The 20467-nt window shown below is 31.7% G+C and overlaps 1 protein-coding gene across 3 annotated transcripts; it reads left to right on the top strand.

Moving 5' to 3' along the window:
- The first annotated feature begins 289 nt into the window (after window positions 1–289).
- On the top strand, window positions 290–20459 carry Gpdh1 (Glycerol-3-phosphate dehydrogenase 1). Of its 3 annotated transcripts, none has more exons than XM_068775297.1 (9): window positions 290–565; window positions 840–1017; window positions 1498–1638; window positions 2134–2241; window positions 4127–4273; window positions 5302–5485; window positions 11599–11752; window positions 15744–15836; window positions 20112–20459. In XM_068775297.1, the coding sequence occupies exons 1-9, from the start codon at window positions 513–515 to the stop codon at window positions 20131–20133; spliced, it is 1080 nt and encodes a 359-aa protein (XP_068631398.1). In that variant the 5' UTR covers window positions 290–512; the 3' UTR covers window positions 20134–20459. The 3 variants fall into 3 exon arrangements, with proteins under 3 accessions (XP_068631398.1, XP_068631396.1, XP_068631399.1); XM_068775295.1 differs by lacking the exon at window positions 20112–20459 and adding an exon at window positions 17015–17994; XM_068775298.1 differs by lacking the exon at window positions 20112–20459 and having other exon boundaries at window positions 15744–16669.
- Window positions 20460–20467: the final 8 nt, after the last annotated feature.

Here is a 20467-nt window from a genome sequence, read left to right as displayed (position 1 = left end):
TTTGACGACGTACAATTAGTTAAATCGCCTCTCTACAAAAAAATTATATTTATATGTGTATGGGTTACGTTAGGATTGTTTTAACTATTAACTAACTACAGTTCACAAGTTGCAATAATCTGGGAAAAGTAAATCATCACAGATAAATGTTGGCAAAATGTCTCTACGTTCTCAATCTGTTATCTGTTCGTCGACCAAATGTCAGAGCATTGTTTCTTTTATATACAGTAGAGGGTGTTGTATTTAAGAATTGATATAATATGTCAGTATGAAAGTTGCAGAAGTACACTAGTAAATAGTTGCTGTTGTTGGTAGGCATGTGTGACGATTGGCGGTGATAACGTTTGGTGTAATTGTGATATGATAACGTAACGCCAGTTTATGAGCTTACACGTTCTTGGCTATTTGCAACGCATATCCACTCGTCTCCTACATTTAATAGTAGTGTGACGGGCACTGTATAGGGATTGCAAAAATTTAAATAACATTTTTCATAAATTGTGCAAAGAACAATGGCAGAAAAACAAGTAAAAAATAAAGTTTGCATAGTTGGTTCAGGAAATTGGTAAGGCTTCTTTATTTTTCATAATTAGATTATTTTATTTACCACGACCTTACCACAAAATGATGACATAACTCTGTGTTAAACTAACGATTTTTTTAAACTAGAATTTATTTTTTAAAATTAATGTTCGACTGTATCTTATTATTAATTACATATTTGTTAATAATCAAATGTCTGTATTTATTTATGAAATATTAACGGCATAACAGGTTAAGAATTATATATATAGTTATATTTTGTAATAATATTGCGACAATTTTTTTTCCAAATTAAGGGGTTCCGCTATAGCCAAGATTGTTGGACGTAATGCTGCAAGACTTCCAAATTTTGAAGATAGAGTTACAATGTGGGTTTATGAGGAGATAATTGAAGGAAAAAAATTGACTGAAATAATTAATGAAACCCATGAAAATATTAAATATTTACCAGGTCATAAACTTCCGCCTAATGTTGTAAGTGCAATTTCATTGTATTAGTAATTTCTGTTTTTTTTTTTAAATAGGTTTTAAAAACCCATTCCCAGTTTTATTGCATAAATTACATTGATTTTTTTAATTATTATGTGTTAGATACTGTTTAATAATATAGTTATATGTTTTTTTAAATATTTTTACAAATTGCAGTAAAAATATTTTTTGTTGTGTATAACATGACATGACATTTTTTAGCTTCTTTTCATTATAAATTTATTATTTACGTTATTCAGACAAGATGTTTAATTTTACTTTAGAGTTATTAATAATAATTTGAAATAATTTATATTGCTTATGTTATAAACTAAATTCAAAATGTTTATAAACAAAATGTGGATAAAAAGTCTGTTGTTAATTAAATAATGAGATTTTTTAGTGTGTGGTATATTTCATTATATAATTGAACTAAAGATACATAAATGCATAGGTATTTTTAATCAACTTTTTAAATCCTAATAGGTTGCAATTCCTGATGTAGTGGATGCAGCTAAGGATGCAGATCTTCTTATATTTGTAGTGCCGCATCAGTTTGTGAGGACAATCTGTTCAACGCTTCTTGGTAAAATAAAACCAACAGCAGCTGCACTTTCACTTATAAAGGTATTTATTTTAAACTATTGTGTATCCAGCCATTTGAATAAACATTTCTGAATATTTCTGAATATTTGTAATAAAATTTATGCAAACTTTTAACTTATACAATAATTGTGATGTTAAATGATGTGATGTGAAAATGTAATGTTCATTGATATATTTTGTAAAACATTACAGGGACATCTTTAGTATCCAGTTTTGTTCAAATTCTAACAGTAGGTTAGTTAGGTTTAAATGACATGAAAACAATTAAAATTCAAGTGTTTAAATAATTGAAATATTTGGGATAAATGTAGAGTTAATACAGTTAATAAAAATCAGGCCTAGAAATTCATTAGACAATTAGAATTGATATGTCTTATCTTAAATTATGATGTAAAATTAAACTAAGGTTGTATAATGATCATTTTTGTATGACTTGAAAGGATTCTTTTGTTTTCCACAAAACCCTTGGTGATATTTATAAAAGCAGCTCCAATTTAATTAACACATGTTTGGCAGGGCTTCGACATTGCTGAAGGTGGTGGCATTGACCTTATCTCTCATATTATCACAAGGTGCCTGAAGATACCGTGTGCAGTGTTAATGGGTGCCAATATTGCTTCTGAAGTAAGTATAAGCAAATTACATGTTATAATTTTATTAAAATACTTTGTATATATACAGAGATACAGGGTGATTAGTTATAGGTAGAAAAGTTTAATAATGGCAAAAGTATAATTCATTTGTCAGCACAACTAGCTTCAAGCCTTTCACACTTATTGCCATTCACCCTTTATAAAGTGATCACTCTGAAATAAATCATATTTGTTTATTTTACCTGTTGGAATGTGAGAGGGCAATAGCTTCTAGTCCTACAAAGTCTGTAGGGAATGAAAAAAATACAATAATTAGTTTTTATATGCATGAACTAATCCAAATTCTGATAACATTTTTTAGACATTACATTATATATTATTTCTAAAACTTTTGATTTTTAGAAAGGGTGTACCATAAATTAATTGACAGTCAATCATCTGTACACTTTTTCCTTTTAAGTGTTTACACTCATTACCAATCACTCTGTATATGAGTATTTGGCGATTCATAAACAACAAAAGATAAATGAAATATTGAATTTTATCACAGGTTAAAAGACTTTCATGCTAACATATGAGTTAACTAATTTCTGCATCAGTCTAAGAATATTAGTTACATTTGTGAGAAAAGAAAATTTTTACAATAAAATTGGCAATTTATTGTGATGTAACACGTAAATTAATAAATTATTCGCATCACTCCCACCATATTGTCATTCTATACACGTAACCTTAAACTACACAGTTAAGCTGTATGTACATGAGAGTCGGACAGTAATTTTTATAACAATATTTCAAATTTGAAACGTCAGTCTTCTTTATTATATGCCACAGATTTTTCTTATGTAAACTTGTCATTAATTATAGGATTTTATCAGAAATTTCGTTCAGGATCTTGAATCCGCAAAACTACGAAGATTTTTCATTAATAAATATGTTTAAAATATGCAATAACTAAAAGATTTTACTTAAATTGAATAAAAAAAATGTTCATTGTGTACGCACCTTTTGATCACGCTTGCCGTTTATGCAAACTTATAAATAGGAATAGTCGTCTGCCTCGGCTTTCCGCGAGGCGATGTAGAATATTTTTTCTTACATTTTTTATGAAATTATACTCCTAGTCATTTTAAATATCATTCATTTTGTTAATTATTATAGTTACACTAGACCGCAGTCCCTATCTTTTGTTAATTGCGATGTAGCTTTGATAGTTTCAGGAAGAGTATTAATATTTCCTTTGTAAATATAGACAAATATTGTACATATTTATCTCTTTGTACTTCTAGATTAAGCGTCGGTCATTTTTATGCATTTTTTATTTGTTATTGAGACGGAAATTCTTTGGAGGGGGTCGGGTTCGTTGCTCGGGCCTGATAACTCGTGTAGCAGGACTTCACATTCACCGACTCTGTCAATGCTGCCTTAGAAGTTTGTTTAAGCATAATAAAATTAAATCGACGAAATTTTGTTATTAATATATGTTTTAATGATGCTATTCAAGAATTATGTAAACGCTGGATGAACGCCGCTTTACATCGGTTCTATAAGAAGTCTATGTTCATATGGCATCCTGCGGATGAAATAATTAAGATGATCTTATTATTAGATTATGTATCAATCTCTATTTTTTTTAACAAATAGTATGTCACAAAGGTTATTTATAGCGAAAGTTACCAATATACTTTCACGTAACTATTTGGTTTTCAACAACGAAATAGCGTACGTTATAACTATATTTCACTAACAAGAATAATTAAATCACTTTTGTTTCCCTATGTTTCTGTCATACTTTCAATAATAGGCCTAATATAAACCAAATGTTATTAGTTGGTTCGAAAATAAAGACATTTCTATTTTTATCTATATGAAATATGTATTGTTTACGTTAAAAACAAGGTTTTGTTCGACAAAAGGTTGCTGAAGAAAAGTTCTGCGAGACAACCATCGGCTGCCGTGACGTAATGTTGGCTCCGTTGATGCGTGATATTATCCAAACGGAATATTTCCGAGTCGTTGTTGTGGACGACGAAGATGCGGTGGAGATATGCGGCGCTCTCAAGGTTTTTGATTTCAAATAACATATTTACCCATTTTAGTGATAATAATGTATCTGATCAGGAATCTTGCTATAAGAGGTGGAACGTTTGTGGAAATATGTTTGTAATAATAATAATTTAGCCTTTATTTCTTACAGTTTGAATATAAGTTATTATTAGTATTTGGTTAGTATTATCTAGGTTTAAGTATTGTTAATAATGATGATGATATGATTGTTTTCGGCTGAAGGTGATGCTGTTAGCTCGGGGGCTTTTACAGCTTCATCGAAATTGAAGTCACGGAGCGGAAGGGTCCGTGAACTTAAAAAATAAATCAAATGCTAGACAGACTCATTCCAGTTGCACGAAGTCGTTCGCACGTAGTAAACCGCTCTACGCGAATTGAGCCGTGTAGTGTTAATGTTGTTTATATGCGGCTTGGAATAGCGTGGACTACAGGCGACCCAAAGAGGGATCCTGATCTAACCTCGGTTTGCCCACGCTGTTCGCGGTTAGGGAGAGGGCGGTTGCTCTCTCGGTGAAAATCTCTTCAATCTAGTTCTGTCCTTAACCAATTTCATCCATCCTATTCCTGCTAATTTTGTCACACTATTGTCCCACCGTTTGTAAGGTCTACTACTAACTTACCTGTTTCCCTCTGGTACTACCCGTTGTGTATATTTTAAGACCTATTTGTTATCGAAGAGGCCAGCAGCATGTCTTGCCCAATGCACTTCAATTGTAATGCATTGCTTAAAGCATCAGTAATCTTTGTTTTGTTTGTAATTCTTATTTTTAAAATACTTCTCTTCTTTTCACGTTTACAACACGATATTCTAAAAATTAACATTGGAGTATGGTGTGTGCCTTATCAAAACTAACCGCCGGTGATGGAATTATAGTTAGTGTATGTCCAACCTAACCCGTCTGAGACGGGTATATAAATGAAATTTTGACATTGTCATAATTTAAATTTGGTAACAATTTGAACATGTACGAACACATATTTTCATATGTAGATGAATCGATTTAAAATTAAAAGTATTGCACAGAACATAGTTGCGGTGGGAGCAGGTTTCGTAGACGGTCTGGGCTTCGGTGACAACACGAAGGCAGCCGTCATCCGATTGGGTCTCATGGAAATGATCAAGTTCGTGGACGTGTTCTACCCGGGCAGCAAACTCAGCACTTTCTTCGAGTCTTGTGGAGTTGCTGACCTTATTACTACGTGTTACGGTAAGTACTTTAATAATTTGTATATCTGTATGTTATGTTGTTTTATATGTGAAAGAAACGAGACCATGTTCTAAAATACGGTATTTTACATGTTAACCCTACGAAGTAACAGCACTAACCTTCTTTTTGTTGAAGTTCGTACTTAATGTTTATAGTTTGTTCGAAGTTCTGATTAATATTGAACTTTAGCTTGAACAATTTTACCTACACATAATTTGAACATAAAACAATTCATCACAGTAAGCTAGTTGAATTATTGGAAACATGAACTTCTAGTTGATAAGAGTATGGATGGCTTCCAGAGGATGAGCAGCAGCGTCCTCTACGTGCTATATTATCACGCTGCGATCGCCAACCCGTCTGCCAAGTGCGATTGTTTTATATCCACCCATAGATATATTTGAGGGTGGCCTATCCCTTGTAGTGGGCGTCTATAGCCTAAAACGGTAAAGAGGAATATCGATTTGCGGTTTTTAATTGAATTTACAAAATGACCTTTAGTTAAAAGTAGAAATTGACGTTTAGCTGCGTAAATCATCTAATAAAATATTATCTATTTATTAATGTTAATACAATTTATACATCCAGACGTTATGTAAAGTTACTTGTTAATAAAATTATCCTACTTCATATAATTCTCTTATAAATATTCAAAATATTTTACGCGATCATAAATAACAAAACAAAACCTATAAAGAAACCTTTCGAAACACAAATAAAAAATATGAAGGCTGGTTAGTACGTAAGTAGATTCGAAAGCTTTTTTCTTTGTGATGTTGCATCTAGTTTTTTCAATGTCAGTGCTCATTTAAATACATATAATGTTTGCGCATTAATGAATACTTACTTTCATGCCTAATTTGTCCGGTGATAGTTAAAAAATGTAAATAAATATTGAGTTAAATCAATTACTCCAACATTTCATGTGTTTGTGGTTGTAATAATAACAAAAATAATACTACTCCTGAAGTTAAGTTACTCAAATCAAAACAAAATTCAAATGTCCAACTACCTTAAACCTTTGAGAAAATTAACGTAAAATATAATGCAAAAAAATTAAAATGCTCCTAATAGCATAACGGTTCTAGATCATACCACAGTATACTATAGATAGAAGAGTTGTTTGAAATTCTTCCGACACCTCTGCCAGCGCTAACGTTTCCCGGAATGGTAGTAGAATTATTTGTCATGCTAATAGCAATAGCGGCAAGGTTAATAGCAACCGACCAAGTCAAGGTACGGCCCTTCTATACGGGTATTATCGACGACTTGAGCCTAGTCACTCCATGGAATCACTCCGAAGCGATCAAAGACCTTAGCGGCTTTTCAATCTGGTCAAAGAGTAATGTGTAGCGACACGAGCCGAGGCGTCCCGGGAGCCTTCGAGATAAAAAAATATATCGAATAATTAAACCAAAAATTGTTTTATATGTCGCCAGCTATTTGAACTCTGTTAACAATTACGAATTGTTGTCCTTAATTTTTTTTATGTACTGTACCTTTTCATTATTGTTTTTTAATTAGACCATTTTTTATTTGAAAATGTATTATCCTAGTCTAGAACGAGGGCCAGTTCTTTGTTAAAGAAACTAACATGTTGTATACAAAACTTTATCGATCAAATATATACGTACATCTGGAACCCATTTCTCACGAACAATATACAAAAGGTGATGTAATTTGATGACAAAATAAAACTTTTAATATCCATTTATATAATTATTATGTTTGACTTCTAAATCTTTTTACATTTAAAACGTATGAAGAATAATATTTTATAATTTTTAATAAACAGATTTTCTCCGAACTTGTTCAGAAACTTTTTGCCAGTCATTAATTCGTTAGAAATAATCAACAATTACCAAATTTATAATTTGATTGTTGTAATTGTCATAGTTGTGATATTCCATTATCGATAACATATCTTTATTGGTAATAAATCGCGGTTGGAAATTGAACATTAGGAAGTCATCTTTATTTTTAATTCTACTCTTAACTAACACCTAGACTGGCCATAAACTGTTACAATTAAAAGCAAAAAAATAAAACAATTTTACATTTCAATTTGGAATCTGTCATTTTTATATGAATTGATGGTGTTTAATCATTTTCGCGCATATCAGTGTATATACATAAATATTATTGTTATGTTAAAGTGGAATGGGCGATAAAGATATCCGAAATACTGTAATAGCATTACATAAAGCCAGTATGGAGGCCAACGCATTTTTAAAATCGATGTTGGATTTTGGTATGGGTGTGGTTTGATTTTTCCCTGTAAACTTATTTGTGGAGTAAATTTGTGGAACTGCTTTATAGTCTGTGTGTTTGCGTATTTTACGGTTTTTGTAAGTCACAAGTAAAATACAAATAATTGATTGTTGTTCAATAATTGCTTACGATATTTAGAAAGACAATTGATCGCTTTTTGATTACTTTTAATGTTTCAATTAAAATTCAAGCCTTACGATTCCAGAGATATGGTGATAAGTCGGTACATAGGTGGAAATTGCCTATATGTTTACATATATAAAGATAGATTAACAAATGCTTTCCTTTGGCAGTTAACCTTTTTTTTTAATAAGCAAAAGGGAAAATATATTTTTACAACTATTTATTATTAAACTTTTGTAAATAAGATCGTATGTAGATTAGTATAACTCACAAAAATTGTTAAACCAAAAATTACGCTGTTTAATTTGATTCATGCAGACATAAAACATAATTAACTCGATGAGTTATACGTATTAATTACATTAAAACCGATGACTAGCGATTATAGCGATACGTTTTCGAACTAAAATCAAAGTACGTTATATTGTATCTACGGACTTTACTACGTAGTTTCTATTAGGACAAAGATCGGAGGAAAATGTCCTTTGGACTAGATGTAAATCGTAGTGTATTTGTTATTTTTTATGTTTTTAACTTAACATTGGTCATTCTTCTTTATTAGTAACAACTCTAGGAGGTCGTTGTAACAATATCATAGGAAATACCGAAGGAATCAATCAAGAATACACCGAATTAATCGTGAGGTTTCAATTATAATTAAGTACGCCACTTAAGTTTTTACGTTAAAGATGTATTAAAAAACTTTTTATAACAAAATGAACAAACATGTGTGATATTTATAAACTTGGATAATGTCATATATACACACGAATAAATTTAAAAAAAATCTTTTTAAAATATTAAAGTAAAATTTAAGTAAAACGTGGATGTAGAAATGACCTTGTTTCTTTAGTTTAATGCGCCCTTACATATGACTGTCAAAGTAAGGGTAGTTCTGCTAAATAGGCTACGACCTCAATATCAAATCCGCAATATACACGGGTGTGAAATTAATGTTCACATTTCTTATCAGTATAAGAGCAAAGGCCATTTATAAATTCCGTCTATAAAACATGTGTTAATTCATTATTGTAACGACCTATTGTTCTGCGCTACGAGTAAACATGATTTCTAATTGATAAGCATGGCGGAGTGAATTAAATTTATATTTATTTCATAGTCTCGAACCTGGGCATCCTTTAAACTTTTAAATGCCATGAGGACCGCCGGCTACCTCACGATACCCAACAATAGGTGCCGTGAGTGCCGCCGGCTACCTCACAATTTTTCATCTGTACATCTAAGGAATATTATTTTTTTCCGACCCTCCGGTAATTATTAGCTTCATTAGGCACCTAGCAACTGAATCACGGGATGGTATACGATTTGCAGCATGTTTTAGAAGCGGTTACCAAGGGTGCCAATGACACCGCGGGCGGCCTCACTTTTTATATAAAATTTACATTACAATATGTATATAGAAACCTTTCTTTGTATTGAATTCACAATTTATTCATATTTCAAAGCTGGCTTTGAAAACCTATCGAGTTTTCTGTGTTACAAAAACGTGACCCGCCGGCGACCTCATGGAACACCGAGTACTCTGTTGCCTTTAAGTGCCATGAAGGTCGCCGGCGGTCTCAGTACATAATGATATACATAATGTGTTATATTCATTCATAGAATGTAAAGATCCCAAATTTTCACATAAGGAAAGCCTACACTTGATATTTCCATTTGGCACCTGGGGAAGTCATGGCCAAAAGAGCTTGGCAGTTAGAAGGTTAAGTAGAGCTGTGACGATTACAATTTAGTGGTACACGAGTTTTGTGATAACGGAAATGTTTGGACGTATCGTCAATATATAACGCAGCGTAGGATGTCCAACTAAAGGAACAAATGAAATTGGATGAAAAGAGCGATCCTATGGTTGGAAGACACTGAATGCCGGCCAATATCAATCGGTTTTATTAGAAATCTACGTAGGTGGGTTATGTGTAGTATGTGGACGTACTACGGCTGAAATAATAATGACGTGGTTTTACTAATTAAAGTTCACGATATCCGGCAGGTTAGAAGTTAATTATGGTTCAGTTGAACGTTACCAGAAATATAATAGTATCATATTTATCTAAAGTTGTAGTGTTTGCTTATAATGGAAAGTGCTTTTATCCACCACCATCGATCGGCGAGCACAGCGTGGTACGATCTAAATTAGGTCGACCATGTGGGTAGACAGATGACCTAGTTAAGCCTTTCAACCGGTTCTATTTGCAACCTATGCCGGAGGTTTTAGTCCAGCTATAGACGTTCTGCGGTTGAAACGATGATCAATCGTACCGTACTCCATTAATTTCTAGTTAAAAAGAACCGTTTATCCGACCTTTATTACATGGATTATGTACTACCCTATGTAGGTAGGTGTAATGTATTTGTTGGTGAATTCAATTTCTAACGGTATCTGTATCTAGGAATCATTGTTTATAAAACTTTTTTATCATTTGTAAATTAATAAAATAAAACATCGAAAACAATTATCCGCGTCTTTGTCTTCTTTTAGTGCCGTAAAAGTCGAGACGTGCACGGCGATCACTTAATAATTGATGTCGTGCCCATTACAATATAACAATGTAGCGTCACATTGTAATTGGGAGTTTGAAATACAAAATATTAAGACTCTGTATTACGGAATCAATGACGTAAAGGAGTGGCAATTGCAACCCAATTATTAAAGTATGTAATAGATTTAGGCATTACTTTGCGGAAATCCGTCCTAAGTAAGAAAAGGACTAATATATAGCTACTTCCGCTATGTAGCAGCAGTCGTGCAATGAAGTACACCACCATTAAAGATTCTTCTCCAAGCGTTAACGCTTTCTGAAGTGGTAGTGTAATGTTATCCAGGCAATAGTAACAAAACAAGTTAATAATGTGTATTTCACGGCGAAATAAAAACGCGTTCTGTGTAACAGCTCAAGCAGAGGTTTCCTCTCAGGAGTTCTATCTCTAGGTGACTCCATGGATCTTCCGTCTAATGAATTTAAAAGCTCGGTGGCCTCTAAACCATGAAAAAACAGTAGCCAAGCTATCAAAACCTAGGTTTAGGCTCTGCGACATCTACGCCATGATCTTTCAAACCCTTGGAAATTAAATACCGATAACAGTGATATACGTTACAAAAAATAGCAGTTGCATTGTCAAAATTAACACGTGTACCGGTCGATCTAATCTTTTGTAAACATCGTCGACGAAAATATGTTACGGTGGATAACAAAAGTACGTCCGCTTACGAAATATCTATAAACTTCACAAACAGCGATATACTATTGCGTAATTACCTTTGTACAGTATATTATATTGTATAAATATAACTGCAAATATGTCACTAGCTGCGGTCCTCGTCACGCGTGCACTACTTATGACGCACATGTTCACTTTAAAATAGCTAATAAGTTAATTTATAATAAGAATTAAATAATTTCGATGCTTTTTAATATAGAATATTTTATTATCTATCCTCTCCACTTCATCTATAATACTATATCTATGGAGATGAAATAGGAGATATCTTTGAAATATTCGTAAAACAACAAAAAAAACCAAACCGGTAAAGCCGTTCTGAAAACATGACTATGAAAGCGTTATATTCATTTAAATTTTATTATTACACACTTAAGTAATTAACTACTTAAATACGCCTTTAATATATCTATAAATATTTATTTCATAGATCGTAAAATATTTAATTATTTTCTATAGTGTAAAAATTACTTTAACAGGGGGCAGAAATAGACGAGTGGCCGAGGCCTTCGTAAAGACGGGCCGCTCTATTAAAGAGCTCGAGGATGAAATGCTCAACGGACAGAAGTTGCAAGGTCCCATTACAGCGGAGGAAGTCAATCACATGCTCGCGAACAAGAATATGGAGAATAAGTAAGTGCTTAATGTATAAGTTGTTTTTATTTTTTAACCTTATAACGAAAAAAAATTTATTTCTTTATAAGTTTTGTAACACTTCCCTCATTATTTATATAGAACATATTCAATATAGAAATGGTGTAAATGTTTTCGTTCAGAGGAATTTCATTAAAACAATGACGATGTTTCTCGAATAAACTTATGATTAGTTTTTATCACTATTCGCAGTGGTAGCAGACTAATATCAACTTGGCTGGAGTGATTAACTTCGGAACAATAAGACCCCCATCTTGTACGAAACGATTTTTAAAATTTTACAACATTAATATAGAAATTGTTTTATAGGTCGTGCAGTAATATAAGTCGAATTGTAGTTGGTTTTCCTTATCTCCGTAAAAGAACTGGCAAAAACGCCATGTTTAGTTTGTTTGGTTGATAAACGCTGGATTCTCTATTTCAAAAGCTTATAATAATGTTTAGCACAACAATGTAAAAGGCATAGCGTATAATAGAGCAGACCAACACGCGAATAGCGAGCCACATTGGCCACTTTGCAGGATTATATTAGGCTTTGATTATTTGTGGAATTATTTAATATCCGGTACCATCGTACTAAGTGAATCTATTTATACAACCTTTAAATTTGTAAAATTCAAAAACCAATCAGTATTAATTAACTAACCAACGTCTGAAAGAATCACTGAAAAGTGCTGTCATCAATAATTCACCCAATTTTGAAGAATTATCAATATAAGTGTGTTTAATTGGTGATTTTTAGTTTCGACAAACATATTTTGTTTTTTTTTTAGTTCGGTATATATTTTCAAGAAAAATAAATATGTATTTACATGCCGCTCGCGGATTATTTTTTTAAGATGGCTTGGCATATCAAGGAGATTGGGCATTACTGGCTTATAACATATCATCAATTAAGTGAATGGTTTTATGATAATAAAAATTATTAACCTAAGAAATACATAGATTTTTAAACTTGTAAACGCGATGGCTAGGCCTCTCAAAATTTTGTCGTGATTATCAAGTTTGACAAGGCTGTTTGGCTCTTAACAGATAATCTATAAGAGTCTATTGGAATATTTTAAATCTGGCATAGCGTCGTTAGAGCGTAGTTATTTCGCCAACGGTTGAATGCCAACAAATAATTTTGGCTTTCCCATGCCGCCTGCCCATGAAAAATCACGTGGACGTTAGAGCAGTCTTGTAAAAGTAATATGTAGCTTATGTAATATCCCACTGTTGTTAAGAAATAAGTAGTTTAAAAATGTTACATTGAAAACTAACTCATATGTGTGTATCAATTATTATTAAGGTGACGTCTGTCAAATAATGTTCGATAGTTTTTTTTTTGCTGAGAAAACTTGTTTGGGGTCATGCACTCTATGTTCCGCATTCATCTAAACAAAGTACATATTTTTTTTCATTTAAACTTGGGATTTAACAAGATTTGAAAAATATGTATTTTAATATTTTCAAGGGAAAGGTAATTTGCCAGAACGGGCAATATGCGACCAGAATATTCTAAACATAAGTTTTACTCAAATAGAATGCTTATTATATACGCAAACGTAGACGTTTGTTTCACAACTAGGGACTTTTGCGTACGGTTAACAGACAAGTATCTAAACTTGTTCACAGAGGTTCGAATCTTATAATGGCGCAGATTTTACCCACATGTTACTTAATTATACAAATTACACACAGACTCGACTTAAAAGTCAGCAAATATTAAAAATCTTTTATAAGATCTGTTATATGGTCTCTCACTTCGGGCCTTATCCGCAAGCTCACGGATGCTCAACGGTCCATGGACTTTGCTCGGGATTTCATGACGAGATCAAAGTTGGAAATGGGAGATCTGTAGATGAACGACAACTGCCACCGAATTGACAAGTTGAAGAGGCAGGTCACATAGCGCTCAAAACAGATGACCGCTGGGGCCTTCAGATTCTGGAGTGAAGATCACGACGAGCTAGCGCAGCGTAATGACCCACACCCACAAGAAGGACAGACGTCCTTTGGTCGTCAGAAAATCTTGAACGTAGTTTGCTTTCATCCAGTTATGTTGGAAATATATGGATAGACCTTTGTCTAGCATTTGACAGCCTACGACTGGAATAGCGAGCTTTACCATCCATACAAGATATTTGCATGCTCAAGCAAAAAGAGTCAATTGGTTATTGTCAATATATCTGGTCTTAGTTGGAGATCGAAATAGGAGAGAGGATTGAGGTAAAAAAGATCGTCACCTTGGTGGCCGATTAAAATCGTCACCCTCCGTTCATAAAATTCAGCAAACAAATCATACAGGTTGTAATAGAGATAAATATAACAGCAGTAAGGGGCGAGTAGAATTATAAATGTATAAAATGTAAATAAAAGTTATATGTTATAACTAGAAAATTATAAAAATTATACAAAAAAGTATTTAAGTAGAAAAATAGGAGGTGAACACCAAAGATAGGAATTAAATTGTGCTGTATAAAAGGAAACCTACTGTGATATTTTAGGAGCGAAGGATGAGTAAGAAAGGTGAAGTATAGAAGAATAATATGTGAGGAAAAGCGGAGGAATGTATGATTTAGATTAATAGGAAAATATAGAGTAAAAAAATAAAAATCGAGGTGAAAAATAAACAATTACTGAATTGTAAAAAACCCCGTCGTTTCTTTCACCCCTCCCAGGAAAGGGGTGAACGAAAGATTTCCAGCAACGGGGGATTAATAAAAACCTCTGGTCGCAATCACACCAACGCTTGCTTGCGACTTGTCACAAGAATTCTTAAACGGTTAGGTAACTCGTGCATCACGTAATAACAGTGACCATATTAAACTGGCAGATTACTGGCTTGCCACATAATAGCGTAGATTGAAATAGTCTGACTTGGCTTAGATCCACATTCAATTAGAGGTCAATGTTAACATTAATTGGATGATCTTCACACTTATTTTGAATACCAATTACGAGAGCCAAGTTCATTTAATAGGCATTTTTCCTTTGTATTCCTGATTTTCGTGTTATAAAACTATAAAAAAACAATATAAAATGTAAATACACATTTATCTTTCATTATTAAATCCTGAATTTTAATTAACAAATAGTTTTTAATTTCAGAAAAATGTCGACGGGTATTATTGCAAATTTAAGCACTTCTATTAAGATAATATAAAAAAAAGTAAATTATATTTTTCAAAAGCAAAGTAGTGGTTGTAATATTAATTGTTATGTTCACCACTTTTCAATTGCAAACGGTTTTCTGTACTGAAGTACAAAATTGAATGCAATGTATTCCATTGCGAATATAGTTTTTTCGCTACTTTTTCGTAAGCCGGACACAAGCGAAAACTCAACCAAAGTACAAAAATGAAATGCAGATTTTGATATTTATACAATAAAATAAATAACTACTAAAATGAATTAGCTTTGATAAATAATCATACCAACCAAATAAGTTACGTACCTCGCTTGCGCCCAGCTAACATAAAACTTCAGTGTTTTTATTTTATAAATAAAGAATTTTTATTATTACTGGATTGATTAAAGGGCCGCGGGAACGCTTCCAAACACTCACGTTCCATTAGCGCTGGCCTCAACTCTTAACATTATAGGACGTACAAAGGAATACGTATTTTTTTTATTAAAAGAGTAATTTGTTATATTTAGTTGTAAAAGCATTGAATGGGTTAAATGTATAGCTCTCATTCTCATTTATCTTTACCCTGTGCCTATTGCCAAATACCTTGTATAAAGTGATCATACTGGAAGTCTTAAAATGCGTTAGGTCAATAACTTCTGACAGTACAGTCTACAAGGATGGAAAGTAAACAATAATCAATTTGAATTAAGAGTAATTCGTAATTTTTTTACTACTTTATCATACTATATTATCATTTCGTTATTTATAATTTCTGAAATTTACATCTTCTAGAATTAAGCTGCATTTTTGTAGCATATTATTGAATTAACTCATCTTGGCCTTGTATTTTTTCAGGTTCCCTCTGTTCACTGCAGTGTTCCGTATCTGCCGAGGAGAACTAAAACCGAGCGATTTTATCGATTGCATTCGCAGCCACCCGGAACACATGTAAGAACAATAAAAACTAACCGCTTCCCTCTGCATAGCTTCTAGAATAATCTAGAGCCTGTTTTACGTAGAATAGATACAGTAACTTATGTAAATAACTTTTGTTTTATGTATGTACACCATATTTATGTATATTTTACAGGGTGCTAGTACTTAGATAGCGGTTCTGTAATTGTGAGGTCGGATGTATAAGGGTCGGTTAAAATCATTGTACTTAGCCAGATAAATGATTATTTAAACATATAGTATTTGTATAACATTGTTAATGTGAATTAATGGTTTGTTACTTGTTTTTCTATAGTGTATACAGATCGTCTATTTATAGTATCGTTGTGTAAATTGCTGACACCTGTTGTAATCAAGTTTTATATGATGTTGCTAATATTAAACAGACCGATAGCCGGTTTATCTATATCGCTGTTATCCTATCAAATGAGCTAACAAATTCATCTACGTGGGGGTAGGTTATTGCGTTTTGTTTGGTAGCTACAAAGTAAATAGACGTTGAAGTGGTTATTTGTTGAGATAAAAAAATATTGATGTTGTTAATTCTGTTGTAGGTTGGTAAGTGCATACTGTTTTGTATACTGTTGCATATTACAGTACGAATGTTTGTATGTTATTGTATCTTTAACGCACATTTCTTCTATTAATCTATGCTGCACGTTCCTTTAACCAGAGTTTTATGTATGTCGATTAAAAATTATTAAAATTACAAAATCTTTTCATTGTTTTAGTTATACCTGGTGTTTTAATCATTTTAACTAAAAAAAGATATCGTGTATCATCTTAACTTATTTGTGTTGCCCGTTTTTGCTAACATATGCTTTTTACGTTTGCAGATTCGCCCCCAAGAATATCAGTATTTATTAATATATTTCATTTTATACATCTTTTTACATTTTTTATATTGTAACGTGCAGTGAATGTTAAAATAATCATGTTTTTTATTTTTCATCAGCAACTGACATTTACTGCAACAATTATTGAATGTTTTTATATGATTTTATGCTTATATTAACAACATTTATTGGGAATAATAAACCATATAAGGGAATGGCTGTCTATAATTTATTTATCTTAACCATAGTTCTTGAGCTAATCAATATTAATTTACATATAAATGTTTCATCACTTTAATTTTGAGTAGTGTTATAATGTTTTAACTAATATTCTAGGAAACAGCCGACGGCCAAATGTTCTCTGTGACCCGAATGAAGATTCACGTTCACGCCTACATCACCTTCATGTTCCACTGCACTAATGTTACAAAAACAAGCCACAACGGAATTTTTGCACGTTTATGCTTGCATTATATTTTAACAATATCCCTCTTTCATACATTTTTCCCTATATTTTTAAATTTAATTTTATAGTCTATAAGATAATAGATGAATTTTCGTTCGATACGAAAGTTAATTTAGCAATTTATTTATTAAATACAAAGAGCGAGCCATTGATTGCCACCTGAAAATGATACACATGTTCATGAAGAAGGTGGTGGCCATCAAGGAATTCAAAAGTGTTTTTTCCAGCTCACTGCTTGCCACCTATGTAAGAACTGTCTATGTACCTATAATGTTATACTATATAACATAGTGACTTCTATTAGAGGTTTTTTTTAAAGGCTTCGTTATGTCTGATGTGTTAAACATATAAAATCAGTTTTCTCAAATTTATACCCATTTTGTAGTGCATGCAAAAGCCACTAGCAATTTAATGTAATAACGATCATACAATCTGTTGTGTTATATCTAACATATATATAATTAATATCTGAATTCGAAAATTGTTTTTTTTATGTTTGCCATTACAACTGCATGAATTTTCAAAAATTATTATTAATAATTTAGTTGAGTTTCTCCATCAGTATAAAATTGTGATTTCTTCGAACTCACATGACAATTAGTTTGTTTTATTTAATCAAGCTATTGGTTCTTTAAACGTATACCATATGACATTTGCGGTTATTTAAGTGTTAATGTGAAATAGTGTAACTATTTTATTTAATAAGATAAAATAATGTGGTAATGGGAGTGACATTTATTACAAAAAAAAAGTTTATTTGATTATTACTTATTTCCGGCGGCTAATTAATGGTTTATTATATTTAAATGTTTATTTAAAATATTCCTTTCATCAAGTTATATAAGCGAAAAGATAAGTACATAATAAGAATTTATAAACCATACATTTTTAAATCACGGTTAGTCATTACTAGTCCAGTTGATAAATGTTTTAAATTAAGTTATCAGTGAAAAAAATTGAATAGTGGGTTTTTTTGTAAATATTTACAATTTTGTATCACTTACTTGCCAAATGTCTTATGCAAGTTTACTCATTTCATACTCATTGATTTTCATTTGACTGAAATTCATATAAAAAACAGAAGCCTATAATAGTTTGATAAGTGTTAAATTCCTAAATATTTAACCTGTTTTTTTCAGGATAAGAATAGTTAGAAAATCACATTGCTGTATATGCTAATATAATAATTGTGAGGTAAGGACTTAGAGGCTTCTGTTTTTGTATAATCCATGTTGAACCGCAGTCCAGTCTGTGTGTCTTATAGCATTTTTTTTATAATTATATACGATTTTCATAACCTGTCTATTATTTTAGAACGCCTACTATCAAAGTTTTGTTATCAAATTGCATCATAATAAAGTATTGCTCTTACTTAAAATCTAACAAAAAATGTGAACTTATGTCTAGCATAAACTTTAATTTCAGAAATTTTTGGATCATATTACAATCATATTTTTTTACATTTATTAGCTGAATCTAGGAGATTCGATTGTTTCCTACCGCAACGACTAGATATTTAAAATAGAATATGTGAATAATACAATGGGTAAGTATCCATTTTCAGTTACTAATTATAGACGTAACATTGAAACTCACTGAATACTCATGATCACTGTACCTTATACTATCACAAGTTTTTAAGGCATGGAATAAACTGTTTCAAAATATTTACCAACATTTTGACGATACTAATATATTAACCAGATAGAATCAATGTATCGCAAATTTTACCCCACTTTTGGAAGCTAGTGAAAGAACGGATGAACCATTTTCATCCGTTTATGGATGGTATGAAAATAGTAACGAAATTTAAATAAACGATTACACACGGCTCCTTTTTAAAATATTGTACAACAATTATTTATTAATTTTTTAACCTAAGCCAAAAACTTCGTAATTTTATACATCAAAGTTAAAAATATTGTTTTCTTTTTAATTCTAATTAATATTCTCAATCACACGTTATAAAGTTATCAGTTAAAAACACATCTCGTCTTCTTGATCGATAAAAAATGGCGCTCTTGATTTCTATATTGCTCGGTTTACGTATGTAAAAACGTATTTGTAACACCCCAAATTACAGGTTGAGAAGAAATAATTTAGAAGTCGTGGGGTGTTCTAATACAACCCAATTAAGAATGTCTCCTTGTAAGCGCACCGGTAGCTTTATTTACCTGTAGGACAGGCTTTGTATTTTATAGTATTGACTTTGTCTGGCCAATGTAGTATGGTATCCAGTCGCACTACATAGCAGTAGAACAATTTTATGCATTCTATTCATTGATAGTCAACATATTGACAAGTAAATCCTTAACAGAAGTCGAATAATCGCTTGTCACATTTCACATCTTGAACTCCATTCGTAAGATTAAACCAAGCAAATCTGTAAATAGTACTATAGAGACATTATTAAATAAACATATATAAATATACATATAAGTTGAGAATCCGAAATCGTTAATATTTAATAAATACTGCATAAATATATATTTTACCCCAGTGTTCTAACAAAGGGTAGGCTCTCCACAAGTGGGCAGACGACATAATTAAGGTCGCGGTAAGTCTTTGGATGTGGGCAGCGCAAGACTGGTCGTCGTGGCGATTTTTAGAGGAAGCCTATGCCTTGCAACGGGCGTCTATTGGATGAATTAAAAAAAAATTGCCATACAACTATTATTTTGAAAAACTGAAACTGTAAAAAAAGTAAACATTTACAATGGCGAATGTAATTGTTGCTAGTTGCAAAAAAGTAAAATAAAGTAGTAAGTTATATAAATGAAGCGTAATCTCCTGTAATTACAAATTTATTGTCATTAATTGTAAAAAACAAAATTTATACATAAAATTATTTAAATACATAATATTGAATATTAAAGGAATAACTGTTGTTTGAAAAAGATTTTACAAGAAGAGAAAACAAGTTCCTTCGAAAAGTATATGTAATTCATGTTGTTTGATTTTTTTCAGGGTTAAAGCCGGTATCCCGTAAACACAGTTTTGAAAAAATGCTACAATATTAACAAATATCGAATGACATTATTAAGTTTTAGATGAACAAATTTAAAAATATAGTCGTGTGAAAGTTGCAATATCTTGCCAAAAACAGTTTTGTAATAGTAACTTAAGTAAAGTAATCTAGCTTTCTATGGCAAACATCATTGTTGTGATTTTTTTTTTGGTTTGTTACTATATTAAGTAAACCTTTAATTATAAAGGCGTTAATTGAAGAAATTTACGAAATTTAATTAGGGTTTTACCGATGGCTTTTGGTAACTAATAGGTGGACGGTGGTGGTACGAATGCATGCAAACACTAATTGGACT

The sequence above is a fragment of the Battus philenor genome, unplaced genomic scaffold, assembly GCF_028537555.1.
Source record: "Battus philenor isolate CCGP_79_NKW_IND1 unplaced genomic scaffold, ilBatPhil1.0.hap1 SCAF_8, whole genome shotgun sequence".
Taxonomy (NCBI): Eukaryota; Metazoa; Arthropoda; class Insecta; order Lepidoptera; family Papilionidae; genus Battus; species Battus philenor.
Note: the sequence above shows the minus strand (reverse complement) of the source record. Positions and strands in the feature narration are given on the sequence as shown.

Bases quoted from the DNA above. Each gene is read 5' to 3' on its own strand.
- Gpdh1 (XM_068775295.1), top strand. From the start codon at position 513: ATGGCAGAAAAACAAGTAAAAAATAAAGTTTGCATAGTTGGTTCAGGA. The intron at 5,486-11,598 runs GTAAGTACTTTA...TTACTTTAACAG, and splicing joins CCTTATTACTACGTGTTACG to GGGGCAGAAATAGACGAGTG. The intron at 11,753-15,743 runs GTAAGTGCTTAA...GTATTTTTTCAG, and splicing joins AACAAGAATATGGAGAATAA to GTTCCCTCTGTTCACTGCAG.